Source organism: Archocentrus centrarchus, chromosome 7 (assembly GCF_007364275.1).
Source record: "Archocentrus centrarchus isolate MPI-CPG fArcCen1 chromosome 7, fArcCen1, whole genome shotgun sequence".
In the NCBI taxonomy this organism is placed as follows: Eukaryota; Metazoa; Chordata; class Actinopteri; order Cichliformes; family Cichlidae; genus Archocentrus; species Archocentrus centrarchus.
This window is the reverse complement of record NC_044352.1, coordinates 37,235,820-37,256,332: the sequence shown is the minus strand read 5'-3', so window position 1 is coordinate 37,256,332 and position 20,513 is coordinate 37,235,820. Positions and strand designations below refer to the sequence as shown.

Sequence of the window (20,513 nt, the reverse complement as noted above, 5' to 3'; positions counted from 1 at the left end):
ACAAAGGTACTGCAGGGGGCCCGCAGTAAAAACAGATTCTGTTTGAAATCACTAACAAGTATGAACAGTTACATATTTATATAACTGTCCCAGTTGCAGGAGGGTCACATTTTGGCATTAGCAATTTATAACCAACAGCTTGTGTTGTTTTTGAATCAATTGTTCAAGGAAATCCATCACTTTCTCTGGTATTTAATGAGAGTGAAGTATAATTTACTTGCTAATTTAAAATGAACTAAATTTGACTAAAAGCACTATTCCTAAAAAATCTCCACAGTGCAACACTATCATTCACTGTCATCACTGGCTGAGTCTGTAACGGCTCTAACAGGCAGGGTTAGCACACGTGAGCAGGTTGCATGAACAGAGCAGCAGGATGGTGTCACTGTCTGAGTCCACCTTGCTCCTGTATACAAGTACAGGTTAAAGTACTCTGGTCTGGTTGATTACAGATGATCCAACTTTACATGAGTAAAAGAACACAGACACTGTGTAAATCTAAAGATTTTATTTTGCATTACTTTATGTTCAGACAATTAGAAAATGACAACTGCTTTTCTTGTCACTGTCTTCTAGTCTATTAAATGATAATATAAACACCTAAAGCAAAATGTAACTAAGTTTAAGGTGGTTAAACCTGCATTGTACTGGTTCTCAAAGCCAGGCTAAATGCAGGCACCACAGTCATTAGTGAAGTGAACCGTTGTGTCTGCCCTTCTCTGCCTTCAGTCTGGAGTGCTTTTACTTACATTTAACATTGTTGTACAGACTGTGTACAAACGTGCCATAAGCTACTCAGCAACAGCACCTACTGTACGCACTGGTATGATGCTGTAGGCCCCTGCTGACAGTCTGTAGCAATTTATTCTTAGGAATGTGCACCATGTACACATTTAACAGTTCAGAACTGATTAAACTGAATGACCAATCACACGTCACTTCTTTCCCAAATAACCCACATGACTGCCAACATCCACACTGAACTCCTTTGGCTGTGATTTCACTCCCTCTGCTGCCTATATGCTCCTGAAAGACAGCAACCAGTCCTTCATACAGCTGCAGTCAATATGAAATGTGGACATGGCTCATTTAAAGGGCATCTGTGCTTGTTCTAAAACTTGTGATGAATACATTTTGAAACATACAGCCCAACAATTACACCCAATTTGGGGCGGGTCTGAACAGATGTGAAAGGTGGCAAGCTTCTATGTGGCTGTCCTACTTAGAGCCTCTGACAGTGGACTCATCTCTGTGCTTGTCCTGGTGGACCTCAGTGCAGCTTTGATACTGTTGACCATAACATTTTATTACAGAGATTAGAGCATACTATAGGTATTAAAGGTACTGCACTGCAGTGGTTTGAATCATATTTATCTAATAGACTCCAATTTGTTCATGTAAATGGGGAGTCTTCATCACACACTAAGGTTAATTATGGAGTTCCACAGGGTTCTGTGCTAGGACCAATTCTATTTACACTATACATGCTTCCCTTAGGCAGTATTATTAGAAAGCATTGCATCAATCATCATTGTTATGCAGATGATACTCAGCTTTATCTATCAATGAAGCCAGATGACACATCAATTAAACTGCAGGATTTGTCCTTCAGTGCACATATTAAACAAATATGTAGGACTGCTTTCTTGCATTTGTGCAATATTTCTAAACCTAGAAACATCCTGTCCTCCCTGTTAAAAGAGTTTTTCCCGTCACACTGCTTGCTCACAGGGGATGTCTGACTGTTGGGTTTTCTCTGTGTTAGTGTAGGGCCTTTACCTTACAATATAAAGCACCTTGAGGTGACTGTTTGTTGTGATTTGGCACTATATAAATAAAACTGAATTCAATTACTCTTCAGTTACTTATTTTGAGTTCAATGTCACGGCGGTTTTAAGAGGAGACTGTTGCAGAAGGCAAGAGACTTCATGTCGGGATAAGAGAGTATCTGAAGTCTGCTGGTGTTTTTTCATGGAGCGCAGCAGTAATGACGCAGGGCTCACATTTGGGCTCTGATCACATTTTTGATAAATCTGCAAAGCTCCAAGTAGGAACATCTACTTGGAATATTTTGTGTCAGTGTCGTCCGTACATTCCAACAAGCAGCCGTGGAATTCCATGAGGCTGAGGCCAGATTCAGAAACATTCCAGACTGAAGTGGCAGAGGCGCAGTGTTCTAACAGAACAAATGCCCTGTGGACACAGACTATATGGTACTTGCGCAGCAGCTAGCTTCAGTAAAAAACTATGAAGCTACAAAGTACATGTGCTTGTTGACAAAAATAAAACTCTACACAGACATTTTCTCTGCAGTTAGACCGACAGTCTCCTGTCTCTTCTGAGGTAGTAAATAAGTAGAAATAATTAAAGGCAAGTACGGAAAATGAATGATGAGACTAGAATACAGCACTTAATACAGCCTAAGTGCATATCCAGGCCTTCAATGTTGACTTTCCACATATTTAGTGGTAAAAACTGCCCAACTGTTACAGGTTAAAACTATTTCTAATGATTGCTGCACAAAGGTTTATGACAAGGTAGAGGTAGAAAGTTTGAATTATGTCAATGTCTGCAGCTAGATAAAGATTAAGTCTACCTTTAAAGTTTAAATCTAATGGCACCAAAAGAGCCAAAGTAACTAAAAGCAAATACAAAGAAAACAGAAACCCACAGTTCTGTGTTTGAGGTACAGATCAAATTCAACCGTTTTGAGAAATGTCATAAGTGCTTAAACCCAGTCAAGAGATCAGACACTCTTAGAGAGGCACAACAGTAGCATTTTAAGACATTGGTGCAACACTTTGAAGCCTACTACAATGCTAATTAGAAAAGTCCATGGAATTAAGGCAGCGGAGAGAGTGTCATCTGAATAAGTCCCTCATTAAATATCACATCAGTCACTTCACACCCAGTCGAAGAGTTCCACCATCTCCACTAAACCTGACAAATTTCACAAGTGCAGGGTCGTTACTGGAAGCTGAGCCTGCTGCAGGGTGTCACGGTCAAAGGAACCTTTAATGTCTGCACACCAACCGCTCCCCGACTGCTTCCCTTTTGGCTTTCCTGTGCATCAGCAGCAAAAGGTGAGACCGGGACAAGAGGGCTGGGGGTGCTTATAGTCCTAATTTCAACACTGGGTGTTAACAGCAACAGTGAAAGGTAGGAAATGGGTATAAATGCACCGAATGGCTTTTCAGGGTCTGTTCTATTCAAAAATAAATTCAGGTCACAGCAAAAAGGTCACAAGCTGCTCACATCCAGTGGTCCAGTTCAGAATATCAAGAAAAAAAAAGGAATCAGGTAACGGTGCAATGTGACGCTTCCTTCTGCTTAAATCACAATGCAATTCCAGTTCCCAACCGCTCCAGGTCAGGGCACGTAGCTAAGGGTTGCCACCTTCCAGTGCCCTCAACAAATATTTCCTACTGTTGTACATCTTTGCAACACTTTGATTCCCATTGTGCATTTAACAGGTTTCTCCTTGTACTGCCACTATTTCAGCAGCAGCCAAGAAACAATATTAATCTGACTGGAAAGAAAGGCGCCTGAACCTGTAACACAGGATTCTGTGGTTTGTTTAAATATTCCATAAAAATCTGAAAGTTAAGAATGTAAAAAATCATCTTGTTCATACTGGCCATTAAATGCCACCTCCATGATGCACTTTTAAATGCAAGTCATCCTTCATCCTCCAAATTTAGAAGGTGCTGCTTTCCTGCACTCAGCACACGTGTTCATGTTGGAAAGAGGGGCTGATGCATTATGGTGCATTATGGGGCTGATGCCCCCCCCCCCCAAAAAAAAACCACCTACGGTGATTAGTCATGATTCATTTCTTGGATATGTGGAGTGAGAATATTGAGAATAACCATGACATTTAAAAACATGATACTGATAACATGCTAACAGTACACTACAACAGTGTATACTACATGATAGCATCTCAAACACAAAGTGACTGTTCCAGCTCACACTGGTGACCTGTTAGAGACCTGGTGAGCACAGTGTCAGTACAGGGATTAAGGTTCACAAAGTTAGTGATCTGTCCAGGGTGTACCACACTTTTCACCCTATTCCAGCTGGAAAAGGCTCCAGCCCCCCTGTGACCCTGAGATGGAAATGTGGTTAAGAAACTGGATGGATGGATGGAGAGCAAACAGCGGTTCACCCAGTTGAACTTTGCAGGTAATCCATGCTGCATCTCCAAAACTGAAATATTTTGAATAAAACAGGTAATACTGCACAATGAGTTCATTTCCTCTGAGGAAGATTTCTCGGTCCTATCGGTACCTATTGTGGCCCTCAGGGTCAGAACAAAGATTTCAAAACTGTCTGACCCATCGATAAGAGCAGAGCAGCCTTGTGTGTTTTGGCATGTTGTCAGCAATGAAAATCCCAAGGTAAGTGCGTTTAATTCCAAAATTCAAAAGTCAAATATAAAAAAGGATCTATCTAGTGTTTGAGCTGATCTGAGCTGTCCTCAAGCTTTCACAGTGGATTCTGTCCTGATGAGCTGCTCTGTCACAGTCTCACCCACATGCATTTACTGGTCACCTCCAGAAACAGTGAATATCTTTGATTTAACAGACATGTACAGGGTTACACTAGAAACTGAAACCAGACTAACAGAGCTTAACTCTGATTTCCACACAAAGGGGATCATTAGTAACATTTGGCCACGACACCGGGGCTGATGCTGAACATTGATAGGAAGCTCATCCAAACAGTGCTCTGAAATTTAGTCTTTTTTCCCCACTGTGGCTAACTACGTCTCACACCAGCAGCTGTCACCCTGTGATGCACTAACATTAAAATCAGCCTGAGTAAGGAGGGTGGCCTTTCCTCACAGGTCACAGAGTCGTGGATAACCTTCAGCACGTGCAGCACCTGTATTAAGTGCACCTACCGTTTCTTGGAAAAGTAGTAGAACTATATTTTGGTTGTAGTGAAAACATCTACACCTTCTTAAACATTCAAGCTTACTTTTTAAATAATGAGGTAATACTGATGAGGTGATTTGTTGTGTTCAACAATAACTAAAATTAGACATTTGTTTTACAATAAAGATTCCATTCTTATGTTTGTGGGGACAGAGTTGCTTACTGCTGAAAGGCCTGGTAGTAGTGAGGTAGGGAACTGGATGTGCTCATAGCAGGACTGCTGTATGCTTGAGGTAGTTGGGTGTGGTTGTGGACTCCAGGGCCCTGTGGTGCATGAGCCTGCGGAGGCTGGAAGAAGGTGAACGGCCCTGGAGACTGGGAGGACAGCCCAGTGGAAGAGGATGCAGAGGACGTGGTGGTGGTGGCGGTGGTGGTAGCGGCAGGTGGATAGCTCATCACTAAGCCTCCCATTCCCATGTGAGGGCTGTAAGGGGGTAGGCTGAAAGGTAAGAAGCTCAGCAGAGGTCCAAGGTCCATGTTAGTGGTGCAGGATAACTCAGCTGAGGGTGCAGCGGGGCTCCTGGACAGCAGGTGGGGGTCACCACTAACACTCACCCCTTCAGCCAGAACGTCCCTCTGGGGGGAGGCAGAAGTAGAGGTAGGGGAGCTGACGGCACTCAGGTGAGGTGGAGGAGCACTCTGCAGGTCCAGCAGGAAACTGTCCACGTCAGTGCGAGGATATGAGGTAGATCCATGCTGGTACCGGGACATGCCGCTGTAAGGCTGCTGCTGCGGAGCTGCCGATGGTGGCAGATGATGATGATGGTGGTGGGGGTGAGGAGACTGGGAGGGTATGTGGCGACCTACTCCCATGCTTGAGGACAAGGAGCCTTGAATAAGGCCATGAGGATGGCCCATGCCAGGGACAGGACTGGCCATGTGGTATGAGGTGTACATGTCCCTGGAAAAAGCCTCCATGGGCTCCTTGGATACAGAGGCCATATCAGGGGTGACAGGGCTGGGCTCCTCTTTCACTGGGCACTGTGTGGAAGGGGTTGGTGTAGCCACAGGAGTGCTGGATGTACAGGGTGGCATCAACCCTGTCTCCTGGGCGTGACTCTTCTTCAAATGGCGAGTCAGATGGTCTCTGCGGCCAAAGCGTTGCGCACAGCGCGGGCACAGGAAGTCACGGCGCCCTGTGTGCACCACCGCGTGACGGCGTACATCCTTACGTGTGTAAAAACGGCGGTCGCATCTCTCACACGAGTACTTCCGCTCTCTAACTGGCACTGCAACATTAATGTTGCCCTCTGATGGTGGAGGTCTGTCAATATGGCCTCCCAGGTGCTCCAGCAGGGAAGGAGCTCCATCTGAGCACGGTAAGACTGCTGCAGCACTGTGGGCTGCCACAAGGTGGCGTCTGTAACCCAGCTGGGTGTTGTACTGCTTTCCACAGTCCTGGCAGTGGAAAAGCTGCCTATTGGCAGGATGGCTCTCCTGCAGCTGGCTCTTCAGATGGTCTTGCTGGTGGAACATGGTCTAACAGAATGATCAGTTTGGGCTGCGCTGCTCAGGGACTCTGGCCAAGAGCCTGCGTCAACAAAGACCAAACTCATGAGGAGAGCGTACCATCAGCCCACACAGCTCTGGTTGTTGTGTTAAAGTGCAGAAGAAATGCTAAGTGCTGTTTGATGACTCTTTGATGGTCTCTTGCAGCAATGACTGGTGGTCTGTCCTGCCTTATTGGAGCAAGCCTGTGTCCAGCACTTGGTTTCTGTGACAGCAGCTGCCATAGCAACCCCAAACGGGCTGTTGTGATGAGGAGCTTTGGAAGCTCACACTGGGGCTGTGTGTTTCCTGAGAAGTGTTCTTGTGTTGGCCTGCAGTCTAATTTAGTATTCAGCAGCCCCGAGTACTTTCACAGCAGCTGAATCACAGAGGGAGCCCGGCATCGTCACAGACCTGCACGGCAGAGAAACGTAAGAAAAGTGTCAGCATGTGCAAATGAAACCTGTGATGCAGAAACAAATCAGCTGACATTACATAATAACAAGGGTACTATATAACAGTATACACTCTGTATCAGCAAAACACACAGAGCTGTGTCTGTGGACACTCAAAGCTACAACTGTTCAGGAAGCTCATCTAAGTCACTGCTTTTTGTTGTTACACACAGGTGATATCTGCCTACTTCTGTAATTACATGGGCTGAAATATTAATCAGTGTATGTACGTGAGGTTAATCTCATGCTCGACACTTTATTACAGTCTTGTTTTACTTTTTCCTTACTGTGCCACAGTATAAATACTAAAGATGGAACGGTTCATGGAAAAAAAAAAATCTGTCCCGTTCGGTTCGCTCGTCTCGGTTCAGGACGTGTGCGTTGTTCAGTTCAGGTCATCCACAAAAAAGCCTCGTGCCACTAACCCAAACGAAGGGGCAGGAGGGTCAAGTGTCTAGTGCAGCAGCCAGGTCGTGGAAACAACAACAGGCCCAGAGTCAGAGGACACATCAGCAGTTAAATATTGTGCTCAGTTCGGTGTACTGGACAGCGCACGCAGCTCCACTTGTATACGCAACCCTGGTTGTTGCAGATTGCCTGGATTGTGGTGCCTTGTTTGGTCAAGCATTTTAATTGTTTGGTTCACCATAAATGAAGCTGAAACTATTCAGTATATTATCCTGAGTCTGTCCCAAGGAAGGGAAACAAGTGAAACAGGGAGGAGAGACTGAGGTATGCCAAATTACACAAGAACCGGACCGGGAAAAAAACAAAACAAAAAACAATGGCATGATGGAAGCAGTGAATCCAAATTTGAAATTTTTTATTTTAATCATTGTCAAAATGTATGGAGGAGGTCACGAGAGGTCCAACAGTAAGGATCTGGAGTCATGTGTAAGCACAGTGGAGGTTCTGTCATGGTTTGGGGCTTCAGTCAAAAAGTATGAAATTACGAATGCAGACGAGTACCATCAGAAACGGACTGATACTTATATAGTACTTTTCTACTCTGAGCGCTCAAAGCTCTTCTTCAAGCTTCATTCACACAAGCCCTTTTTCCTACACCGAAGTGCCTTGTCTAACACTCGTGCACATATTTCACACTCCGATGAATGCGTCAGGGGAAAACCAGGGCCCGGTATCCTGCCAAAGGATACTTTAGCTGCACTGTACCCATTAGTACCTACTCAGCGCGAGTCGACTCGGCACGATTCACCACGGTCTTTCCATTGCAATTGAGGACCACCTCAGTGTGGGTGGAGTCGATATAGCTGCGTGGGCAGTAGTCTCTTGACGTAATTTGTATGCGGCTCAAAACACAACACAACAATGGATGAGATGGAGACAATCTAACATAGTTAATGCCAGTTCAATATCGTCATAATGCATAAGTCCCCGTACAATGTTTTGATGGATGAAGGTTATCATTGTTTTAACCCTATACCCCCGAACATGTCATAACCGACTCTGTACTTCAAAAGTGCCGCCGTTCGCGTACCTCCAGCAACAATTACTATAATAACACCATAGTAATACCCTATATTGGTTGTGAAGTACAGTTTCTCAGCTTTCAGAAACCGTGTGAATGTTTCCAATAGGACAGGGATCCTCAAATCCAGGCCTTCGAGGGCCGGTGTCCTGCAGGTTTTAGATGTGTCCCTGATCCAACACACCTGAATCAAATGGCTGAATTACCTCCTCAGTATGCAGGCAAGTTCTCCAGAGTCCTGCTAATGACTTCTATATTTGATTCAGGTGTGCTGGATCAGGAACACAGGCCTGGACTCGAGGATCCCTGCGATAGGACAAACAGTCGGGTTATTACGGTAACTCAAAGTTCCTATGATCAGCCGCCTCAGGCTCGGTGTTAACCAGCTGTTCACGGCTAGTAGGAGCAGGTAACGGTGCTTCAGCGGCGATCGCCCGGCAGTATAAGGTTAAAATGTGTATGCTGTGTGTTTCAGATGGCTCTCATGTTTCAAAACTACCTCCAGTTTCTTGCAGTTGGGTTTTAAGTTTTTTTAGTCACTCTCATGGACTGGCCAATCAGTGGCATGCTGTTCTTCCGTGTCACATTTTTGGATCGCCTCAGATCACTTGGAACCCTGGCTGAGTGAGTACTAAAAAAGTACCTGCTATCAGGTACTAATGGAAACACCTAACCCTAACCCTAACCCTGGAAAGCACCTGATTGGCAACGGCTTCATTTTCAGCAGGACAATGATCCCAAACACTTGACAAAGCAGTAAAAGTGTATCTGGATAGAAACACACACAGGTGAAGACTTTCAGTCACGGATCAGCCACCCAGAGCCCGGACCTCAGCATTACTGAAGCAGTGTGGGATCATCCTGACAGAACAGAACCAAAGGCAGAAACATCCAAAGAAGAGCTTTGAGTGTCCTTTAGGAAGCCTGGAGAACCGTTCCCAAAGACTCCTGAAGGAATGACAGGAAGCTGCCTCACAGAGTCCAGAATGGGCTGACGAATGAATTAAGATAGTCTTATTAAATAAGTTTAACATCCATTTTCTGACATTTTAAACACATCCCCATACAGAAGGGCTGTATTGGAAGTTTCAGTAACAACAGTTCCTCAAACATTTTGCACTCTTTTATTCCTAACGTGATACTTTTAGATCAGAGTTTAACTTCTACTCCCATCCTGGAACTGATGTGGCCGTTTTGTTCCGAGCCTGCAGGGGTTCTTGCGCACAAGTGCCAGAATAAACTGACACGGGCCATGCTGATGTCACAGTGATCACGCTAAATAACCAATGTGGTGACCATGAACTAGACTCAGGAACAGCCACTCTGGAGGCCATCTATCACTATACTCTGTACTCATCTCAAAAGCACTTTTTGCTTGTGGATCACTTTTTTCCCCTTTTTTCATGAAGAACGTTCATTTTCTCTTGAAGGTGCAATAATGTTACTAAATGTCTCTTTATTTCTTCCCACTTTATACGGACCAGTGCTTGTAGTGCTTTAAGTCGAACTCATCTGTTCGCCCACAAAATCTACAAATTCTTAATCCTGTAGCTTGTTGCAGTTAAAGGTAGGGTGTTTCTTCCTTTTCAGAAGCATTTTTGTAGCATTAGTTTATACTCTGCTTGCATCCAACATATGAATCACGTGATCTGATAGCAAAGGGGCCATAAAAACTCTGTATTCTGTATGTAAGCACCTTTCTTTATGATCTAAGCAGTAATTAGTGTATTTGGTCTGCCTCTGATCATCATAAACGAGCACAGTTTAAAAAAGAAAAACACAGTATGTAAAAGATATAATTTAGCACCTGTGGACGGCTTTATTTTATGCTTCATCAGTAATAAAGAGCCAGTTTTTGGACTGTGGCAGTTCACTGTTAGAAACAGCCTTCCTGCTGGGGGTTGGATGTGATCTGCCATCCACCCCTTTTTGGTCTCAAACCTAAATATCTGTATTTGGCGCTGCGCACACTTGTGCTGCATTATTACAGCAGCAGTCCTGTTTTTAGAATGTGGTTTCAATTCTGTCAAACTGGATCGCTCTTCTATTTTTGCTTTTACATGTTTGCACCTAAAAACTAATCACGGAGGTGAAGAATTTATTGGAAAATGAAAAGTACAACAAATAAAGTTACATAAGTGGAGTGTGGAAAAATGGCTGAAGGGGAAAGAAACGTGTTTATGGCGTTTTGCACACCACAAGCTAATGAATGAAACATAAAAGAAGCAACTGCAGTCAGACAGAAGATCAGGTCATCTGCCAGGGCAGCAGCTGCTCAGACTCCAGCTGCACAAAGACACACAAATGTCAACCAGCCTGACAGCAGGTAAACATGCTGCTAACGCTGGCCTCGCTGTAGCTCAGTTCGATTTTATTACCACTGAATGACAGGTGAAGCAGTTTGATATGGTAGCCGTGACAACGGCGCTCCTTTCTCTCCAGCAGCGCTCAGACAGGACGTGTTCACCTGTTTTAGAGGCGTGGCTTTCAGGGGCGTGGCTTTCAGGGGCGTGGCTTCCAGGGGCGTAATAAATAAATAGAAAGGTGATGCCAGTTATTGACTAATACTAGAAAGAAACAGGATCAAATTATTTAGACCAAATTAATTTGCTCACATTTTAGTGCCACAACACCCTGACACATCCTGTATGTGTTCAAAGGTTTGGACGTCAGTCCCATCGGTTTCCGGGGGCGGGGCAATCAGGGTCCGGTGTGATGCTAATTACACGTGCAGAGGAACATCCCCCTGCCGTCCCTTGCTAATCATGCCTCGTGATTGGTAGGAACTTAACAGAAATTACTGATATTTCTCTGGAGGTGCAGGTCAGGTTACGGTGTAGATTTCCCGCTCAAAAATGAACTGCAATTAAAACACTATGCAGCTGTGCAAGCGTACGTCTTAGTAGGTTATGTTATAGGGCCACAAAGACTCAGGGCTGCAGCATAAATCAGGGCTAAGAGTATACAGAGCGTAAAATCATTTTAATAATCATTTTTTGTTGCTTAGACTGTTTTGTGATCACTTGCAGCCAAAATCGAAATTGAAATTAAGTTTTGATTAATTGCACAGCCCTACCTGATATCTGGAACGCCTGCTGCTCATTCCATTTCAAATTTAACCAAAAAAAACCCCCGAACAGCTGGAAGCCACCTACTTAATTGGAATTAAGCAAAATTCCAGGTCACTACTATAATTTTATTTACTTATTTTTACTCTAAGTGATAAAGATAGGGGTGTTTTTAGTGAATACACTGCCCTGCTGATCTACTCCTCACTTCACTCTTCCTAGCATGCAGGGTTCAGAGGACAGCCAGCTGTCCACGATTGACATCCTCAGTCTGAAACAGGAGATCCGCTCTGAAAGCATCCTGTACAGCAGGGGTCATCAACTACATTTTTCCAAGGGCTGGAATTTTTCTTGGCAGACACTGTGAGGGCCAGATGCTCTTGTAAAGTAAAATAAAAATAATATTGTATCCTAAGTTAATATAATCATTTGATATATCAAATTTTCTTTCAAATTTATACTATTTTTTATGATGTACAATCATTCCTTGCTATATCACATTTCACTGATTGCAGCTTCACTGTATCACAGGATTTTGCGGTTTAAAACTCCCCATAACTATGTTCATCACTCGGACGAAGAGATCGGTTATGCCTACGCCTTTAGCCGAGGGTGAAGATACTGCACCACCCGATGAAGTGGCTGATGAAGTGGTACTTCCAGAGGAGCTGTAATGCTCTTCTGGGCTGTGCAGTACTTTACATTCAACTCATCATCATCACCTTCATCGCCATCAGTACTGCACAGCTACATAATTCATCATCTTCATCATTGTAGTAAGAGAGTGGGAAATGTTCATAAGAGTGTGGGAAGGGTTTATGAAGCCTTAAAATAAATAAATAAATAAATAAAAATATTATATATATATAAAAAATAAAATAAATATAATGCCACTACTTTGTGGATTTTCACCTATCGTGGGGGTCTGTGGAGTGTAACCCCCCCATAGCTGAGGGACGACTGTACCGTCTTACACTCACATGTTCTTCTCTGTTATGTTGATGGTTGTCATGGATACACCGCAACTGTGTGCAGTTGTGCTCATTATGGATATAATGAGCACGGGAAACAATAAAATGTTACATGACAGCAACAAGTTTATCTCTGCACAACAGTGTGAACAACAGCGGTGGATGGAGCAGCTACAAAGTTGTCTGTCATGTGGTTCATGGAGGACCTCCAGCTGTTTCCCAGTACAGGTTAGGGTTACAGGAACAAGAGCTGCTGCTTTGGACGCTAGAAAAATGTTTCCTTTCGCTCCACCTGAGCTCACCGTCTCAGTAACGGCTCCGCCTCTTTGTGCTTGCTGCACGTGTGCAGACAGACTGCAGGAAAAACAGCTGCTGTTGTGTAACGGCGGTGCCCGCTAGCAAACTGTGGTAGCTAGCTGAAAAACTCGAGCCCTGTGAGCACAGAAACACACACATGGATGTAGAGAGCAGTGAGGGGTGTATAAATGTCAGCGATGATCCTCTCGGTGTTAAAGGGTCGTAGTGACGGAGAACTTTAATGCTGCTGATGTGGGTGAAACGCTCCGTTTACCTGGAGACACCTGAGCTGCAGTTTAAATGAAGCGTCGAAGCAACAAATTTGTGTTGAGGACTTTTTTATAAATCTAATTATCTGAGTTACTCGAGGAATCGTTGCAGCCCTGCTGGCAACAATTTCAGATGTTAACATTTTTAATTCTTCTACAGACCAGAAATTTAGTTTGTGCAAGCCTGTGCAGTTCAACACACACAGCCCAACACTTTAAAGACAAGTGCATTGTTGCAAAGAAGGGTCTGAGGAATTTAGCAGTGTGGAGATATTTTATCAATTTAAACTCTGACAAAGCAGCAGAGCAGCATACACTGCAGACAAAGGCAGGTAACCCCACGAATCATTTTTAATGGTCTGCAGCAGCGGCGTTCTTGCACAGCGCACAGTTGACCGTTTACGTGCACAATGCAAAACTTTACAGTGCCAAACGCTACTTCCTGTACCACGCCTTGCGACCAAAACTGAGACAGTGATATGATGAAAGCAGCAGCCTACTTTATGGTAAATACAGGGCTTTCAAATTATGGTGGCGGCAGGCGCATTTTCCGCCTACTCCACCACTCTGCGCCATCTACTTTTTCATTTTCCTAAAAAAAAAAAAAAAATTGCGCCATCCGCCGTCTCCTTTTCCAGCGCCATGTGGACACTCGTGACAATATTTACATTCTTTCAATCTGAGCCATTTGATTGGTTGACGACTGCCATGTGACTATTCCTATCGTCTCATGGCTTCTCATGCATGTAAGATTAATAAGAGAAAACAGCAGCCGTCACAAGTGGCCGCCAGGCATGGGGACCAGATGATTGTGCTTAAGAAATGGTTCAAGCCCACGTCCGAGGTTGAAAGTCAGTAATCTAGGTATACATGATCAATGTAAAGAATAGAACTGTAATGATCAGATGAGAGAAAGGTCGTCTGCATGATTTGATGATGAATTTCAGAGCCGACCGTGCTGTTCGTTCAGGGGCAAGTTTGACGATACAATAATATGCATTAGCAGAGCTTCTGTACTTTTGAAGATTAACGTTCAAAATGATTTAAAATCAGAGGTGGGAAGTAACGAAGTACAAATACTTCGTTACTGTACTTAAGTACATTTTTCAGGTATCTGTACTTTACTTGAGTATTTATTTTTCTGACTACTTTTTACTTTTACTCCCTACATGTTTACACAAGTATCTGTACTTTCTACTCTTACATTTTCAAAACAGACTCGTTACTTTTTAACACGTCTGAGAAAAGTTTGCATTTCCATCAAACATCAAATGATCTGAGCCTAAACGGAGGAACAACAACAGATAAGAGACAATCGTACTGGCGTATCCTCCATCACCCGCTTATCGGGTACAAAGGGATTAAATACACAAACCCATATAATTTATGTATCATTTATAGCGCTATAATCAGGGGTCACAGCGGGCCGGACCGAGTCCTTAAGTTGTGCTGCGGGATATAAACAGCTTAGCTAGCGCTACTAAAGAGGAGCGAGCATAAAGGGAGTAATGTGTGGCAGGTAAATGCAATGTTTCTAAATGCTCAACAAATATCAGCAAACACACAAAGTGTGTGCAGTTTGTCACACAGTGTGTCTACTAGCTAAAAGAAGAGCTGCTGTATTTCAGGGAGAGCAAAGAGAGAGAAGTTCACTCAGAGATGGAGAAAGAGGACAGGAGAGGAAGAAGAGAGGTTAGAATTAAAGGTAAGGACTGGAAAATAAACTGAAGTATGCTGACTTTGATTCAAAGATTCTATGAAAATACTGCAGTTTAGTGTGTAATAAATAGGTTAGTTTGTTGTACTGTATTTACAGTAAAGCTCTGTGTTGGTGCACAGAGGCTGTGTTCACGGTCAGAGTTACAGGTTACATCAGTGCAGCAGAGATCAGTTTGAATCAAAGCTGCTGATGCTGAGATTCATTCACTGAATCCAACATTTCTACAGCCTGTATGCTTTCAGTGTAGGGATGGAGATCAGCTCAGAGAGCTGTGAAATACTGGGTTACATCTTTGTGAGTTCAGTTCATCCACACAGAGCAGTAAACCTCAGAGCAGCAGCAGCAGCAGCTCAGCTGATCACAGCCTGCACACCAACATCATTTACTGCAGCTCACAATAGAAAGCTGTGATTCTTCTCCCCATGCAGAGCCACTACAGCTGATCTTAGGGTTCCTCCACCTTCTGAATCCCACTGTAACCCCTGAGTATCCTCATGTTTGTGTTTAGGTGGAGGCACAGTCACCCTCTACTATGGAGGACACAGAGAACAGAGCTGTGTTTAAATTCCCTTTCACAGTTTGTGATTCAAGCTGAGTACATTCATTAGAATTAAAATTTAGATTGGAATAACATTTGTATTCTCATGTAATATTATTTTATATTATTACAATAATAAATAATGAGGTTCAGTTAGCTTTACAGAAAATTAGCAGGTAGAAACGTCCTCCAAAGAACTACTTTTACTTTCTTACTTTGAGTACATTTCAGAGCCTGTACTTTTTTACTTTTACTTAAGTAAAGCTGTTGAACCAGTACTTCGATTTTTACCAAAGTATTTTTTCACACAAGTACTTGTGCTTCTACTGAAGTACAGAATGTCAGTACTTTTGCCACCTCTGTTTAAAATTAAACCATAAGATTGTTGGGATGCATTGCATATAAGTAATGGTTTGTGAACACATCGGCCGTGGCATTTCTTCCTTTCATAGTAGAAGTTGTTCATTTATAGTAATTTTGATATATTTATGGGAGTACTGAATGGAAGTCTTTAAAAAGTAGTAAAATTTAGGGATAGTACTCATAAAAGCGAAACAGATGGGAAAAGATGCCCATGGAGGACAGCAAAGGTCTTGGTCATAAGGTGCCTGCTACTTTGGCGTGCCCCCCTGCTACTCCAAAACAATTTGAAAGCCCTGAAATACATGATGTCAGTAAACAAAGTCGAAAATGTTGCTTCCATGTCCACAGGTGTATAAACCAGCACCTATGCATGCAGACTGCTTCTACAAACATCAGTGAAAGGTTGCTCTCAGGAGCTCAGAGTCTTCCAGCGTGGTACCGTGATCGGATGAAAGTCCAGTCCTGAAACTTCCTCACTACTAAATGTTCCACAGTCAGCTGTTAGTGGGATTATAACAAAGTGGAAGCGATTGGGAACGACAGCAGCTCGGCTGTGGAGTGGTAGGCTCTCTGTAAAATCACAGAGTGGGGTCAGTGGATGCTGAGGGTCACAGAGGTCACCAACTTTCTGCAGAGTCAATTACTACAGACCTCCAACCTTCATGTGACCTTCAGATCAGCTCAAGAACAGTGAGAGCTTCATGGATGAGTTTCCATGGCAGCTGCCAAGCCTTACATCACCGAGCTCAGTGCAGAGCGTTGATGCAGTGGTGTAAAGCACGCCGCTGCTGGACTCTGGCAGGTGTTCATCAGTGAGTGCAGGCTGTAAGATCACTGTTTACTTTATGAAGCGTCCACGTCTCTTTACTCTGGAGGAGGCTGTGAAACAAGTCTGAAACGAGTCGCTGAGCGACAGAAGCTCACTTCTGTCCGATGACAGCGATGCTGAGGTGAGCTGCTGAGGATTTCCAGGACTTCTGTCAGTAACCGCTGCTAGTTTAGTAAGAACTGCTGATTTGGCTGCTGTTAACCCGGCCACTGAAACTTTCTTCGAGGTGGATCTGATGTTGTGGGCGACTAAGCAGATTAACTCTTATATGATGTGAGAATGTAATCAAACTGTTTATCAGGGGAAAGCATCATTTTTAGGACACTCAGCCTAACATTAGCTGGCATAATGTTAGCTTATAACCAGCTGCTGCTGTTTAGCAGATTTCAATGTTTGTGTTTTTTAATTTGCTACATCTTTGGGTAAACAGACTGTAGTTGACAGGCTTTATGAAGGGCTTAAATATAAAATGAAGGAATGACCTGTTTATGATTCTCCGTTATTATATCTATATTAAAATAAATGTTAATGTCAATGACACTTTTTACCCTGTTAAATAAAGAGTATATAAAAGTGACGGCAGCTTCTACCTTATGACAGGAACGTTGTTTGCGGCTCAAAATGACCGACACATGATTATAGGCCAACAAGTCATTTACAGCTGTTTAAATAGAGCCAATCACAGCGGCTGCTGTCAGGAACTACCACAATTAATAAACATGAGGTGATAATAAGGTGATTTGTTGAGTTTTCCTTCTCAGGAATCTCGTCAAAGAGGATTTTGTGAGTTTTTCAGAGGAATGTGTTGCCTTGAGTTTTAGCAGTGAAACAGTAACATTTGTAAGACTTTTACAAACATTTGGAAATAATGCATTATCAATATTATCGACAAAATTACAGAATATACTGAGATATGATTTTTTGTCAGTATTGCACAACCCTATCTGATCGTTGAGGTTCATATTCTTTTTTTTTTATTGGCTAGGGTCCCTGAATAAATCACAAAGCACGTCACATTTTATTTGTTTAACTCGGTTCTCTCGATCCTTCTTGCTTGGTCGAAAAGAAACCAAGTCCATCTAAGCTTGCAACCAGGGCTGGATCTCATGAAGATTTCATTCATACTATTTACACATTCAGGTCTGTGCAGTTAGTTGGATTTTAATCTTGAGCACGAGTTTGGCCTCCCACAATTAACCAAACACGATCGAAGGATACAGAGTGAAAAGCAAAGCAAATCAAGCGCTCCCTCACCCACTGCCTGTTGATGTGTCCACTCATGCCAATCACAGGTGTTCACTGCACCCTGCAGCTTTCAGCTTGCTGGACCAGCCTGCACGAGTGACACTATGTTGAAAGATACAAACACAATTCAAGCACGCAGGACAGCAGACGCTGAAGTGCTCGTCCCTCGAGGCGGATCATGAACCGCTGTTTAAACAAGAACTTGGGATTTAGGGGAAGTGATTTTACCAAAGAAGAAATCATATGCAAAGATGCTGCAGAGCTGTGTCTGCACAGCAAAGCAACAACTAATTTATTCAACTGCCTGAAAACAACACAAACTGCAGGATAACTGATGCACAAAGGCCACACATAACAATGTAAAGGTGAGAGCAGTGCCGATTTAATGCTGTGTAAAGTTTTTTTATTTTAAGTTTTTAAATTTATATCTTCCTCTAAGAGACGCTCTAAATTTGGGTGAATGAGAAGAACAGTGTGCACTTTAATGACAAAAGCATTTGTCACTAAAATCAATGAATAAAATAATTGTGATAATCTTAATTGTGTATAACTGTGCAGCCCTACTATTTGCTATGTGTTGATGTGAAAGTAGTTTGTGCTACTTATGAGTTATTGGGAAGCTCACTGATCATATTCTTTCATTTGGAGGTGTGAGGGTGTTTGGAAATGTGCCTCTGGGGCCGGTGCCACACTCAGCTCATCACAGCTGAAACCATGAACCACCATGAGGAATATAAATGAGTCGGGTCAGGCCGTCCCCTGTGAGTGTTCACAGGCCTGTGCAACACGTCTTCAGGCCTCATTTATTTAGGCTCGTTTGTAAAAAACCAGCTAAACACTGTGCTGCATTATTTCTGTAGTTCATACATGCAACAAATACAAAATGCTGCATGAGCTTTACTGTCAAGTGCACCAAAGTTGACCTGACACAAATTCAGTGCCAGGCTGAAACACACTGAGGCTCAGCACAGCCTCCCCTCAGAGAGCACGGAGAGGATGGATGCATGAAGGCATTTTCTCCCAAAAACATTTACAGCATTTGACCAGTGACGCTAAACATTCCCTGCACAGGAATGAGTGCCCTCCTGTTTAATGACTTACAGTTTCTTAAAGTTCGCTTGTCGTCGACCTGTTTGTGTTGCAGCCTTTGAGCAGCGGTGCTCCGTGTCTGAAAGGACGGGCCGGCCCTCACACCGGAGCCGCCTGCTCTGAAAACTTCCATGAAGTTCACATGAAGCGCAGGGAGCGCGCAGTGCCATCTTGTGGGTCCTCGGTGCTCACTTGCCATCAAAATTCATTCCCACGTTTTCCTGGTTAAAACCTTAAGATTCCTTCACCTAACTACCAACGTGCTTACGGTGCAGGAGGCAGAGGGCCGAGGTGACGGGCCACAGGCGCCTGAGCCTGACGATGTGCGGGCTGAGGGCGGGCGGTGGGACGGGGCCGGTCCGGACCGGGGCTAAATGTGACCGCTAGCCTGCCTGCGCTCACAAAATTCGGCGGTGGGGGTGAAATTATGAGCAGTGTTTGCGTATTAGTGTTTCCTGCGTTTCTAATACACGTGCTGTATATCACGGACACGCACAGACAGGTGTTAGTGCGGCTAAGGATGAAGTCCGAGTATTAACGAGCCAACATGCTGCTTAAACAACAAAAGATGAACGCTTCACGAAGTTGTGTCGGAGTTTGGCTCTCAGCAGCTAACTCTCCCACTTTGACAAGCAGCGGTAAACTCCAGCCCGGGAGAGCAGGCGGGAGACGGCGGTACTCACCGACTGAGCCCCGGTGCAGCTCTCCGTCCGGCCTCCGTTCCGCCTCCACTTCGACATTTTGCAACAAGTTTAAAGATGTTTGTCGGACTTCGGGCCTGGACTGCTGGGCGCCGCGCTGGAAGCCGTGCATTCTGGGAGAGTGACGTCACATATGCAGCCAGAGACAGAGCTACACACACACACACACACACACAGCTTTTATAAGTGACAACTACTTCATCTCCGCAGGTCAGTCGTGTGTGGCAGAGCTGCTTCTTCATGCAGCTCCTGTGTGCACACCAGGACTGTGGGGAAAGTGATTCTGAGTCTTAGTTCATCATTAGAGCATAATTACAATCTTCAGTCCCAAAGACTGCAACTGCCACTGTTTCCACAGGAGTCACCTAAATAATCCTCCAGCAAACATGCCCCCGTGGGGCCCGTGTGGGGGTCCTGTCCATGCTCTGGGGAGGCCAATCCAAGGCTGGTGCTGTTCCACTGGGTTTTTCTACCCAGGAGTGGTTTTACTTCACTGCCAGTGTGTTTGGGGTCATTGCCAGTCAGATGCTTCCCATGCTGTTGCAGGTGCATGTTTATAATGACCTCACCCACCCACAGGTGGAGGGAGCTCATGTGTTTGCTCCTGCTTGTTGGTCTGTCTGTCAGTGATACAACTCAAAACATTTTGAACCAAAATTGATGAAGCTTTGAGGGAATGTTCCTTGGGGGCCTGAGAACATATGATTTCATTTTCAAGGTCAAAGGTCAAGGTCACCAAAAATGTAAAAAAAAAAAAAATAAAATCGCATCATTGGCAAAAGTTTAAAATTCGTATCTCAGTGAATTTTTTTCTATCGTGATGAAACTTGGTGCTCGGGTACCCTACACAAACATCATTTCAGACAATTCTATCCATAAATATCCGTTCATGTGGATCTCATTTTTAAATAAAAATATAAAATCATATTGTATAGTTCTTAAAAGCCAATAATATAAGTTTCTAGTCTGTGATCTGGTAGTTTATGATGGAGTGCGACAGCACTGGGTGAACATCACAGAGAAGTTTCATTTTCAGTTCAACACTTACTTT

At 43.8% G+C, this 20,513-nt stretch overlaps 1 protein-coding gene across 1 annotated transcript; it reads right to left on the bottom strand.

The window, feature by feature from the left end:
- Positions 1-1,547: 1,547 nt before the first annotated feature.
- LOC115782440 (zinc finger protein PLAGL2-like) lies at positions 1,548-19,597 on the bottom strand. Its single transcript, XM_030732585.1, has 2 exons — positions 19,445-19,597; positions 1,548-6,842 (listed from the first exon to the last, which is right to left on the bottom strand). The coding sequence occupies exon 2, from the start codon at positions 6,414-6,416 to the stop codon at positions 5,100-5,102; it is 1,317 nt and encodes a 438-aa protein (XP_030588445.1). The 5' UTR covers positions 6,417-6,842; positions 19,445-19,597; the 3' UTR covers positions 1,548-5,099.
- Between the last annotated feature and the right edge of the window lie 916 nt (positions 19,598-20,513).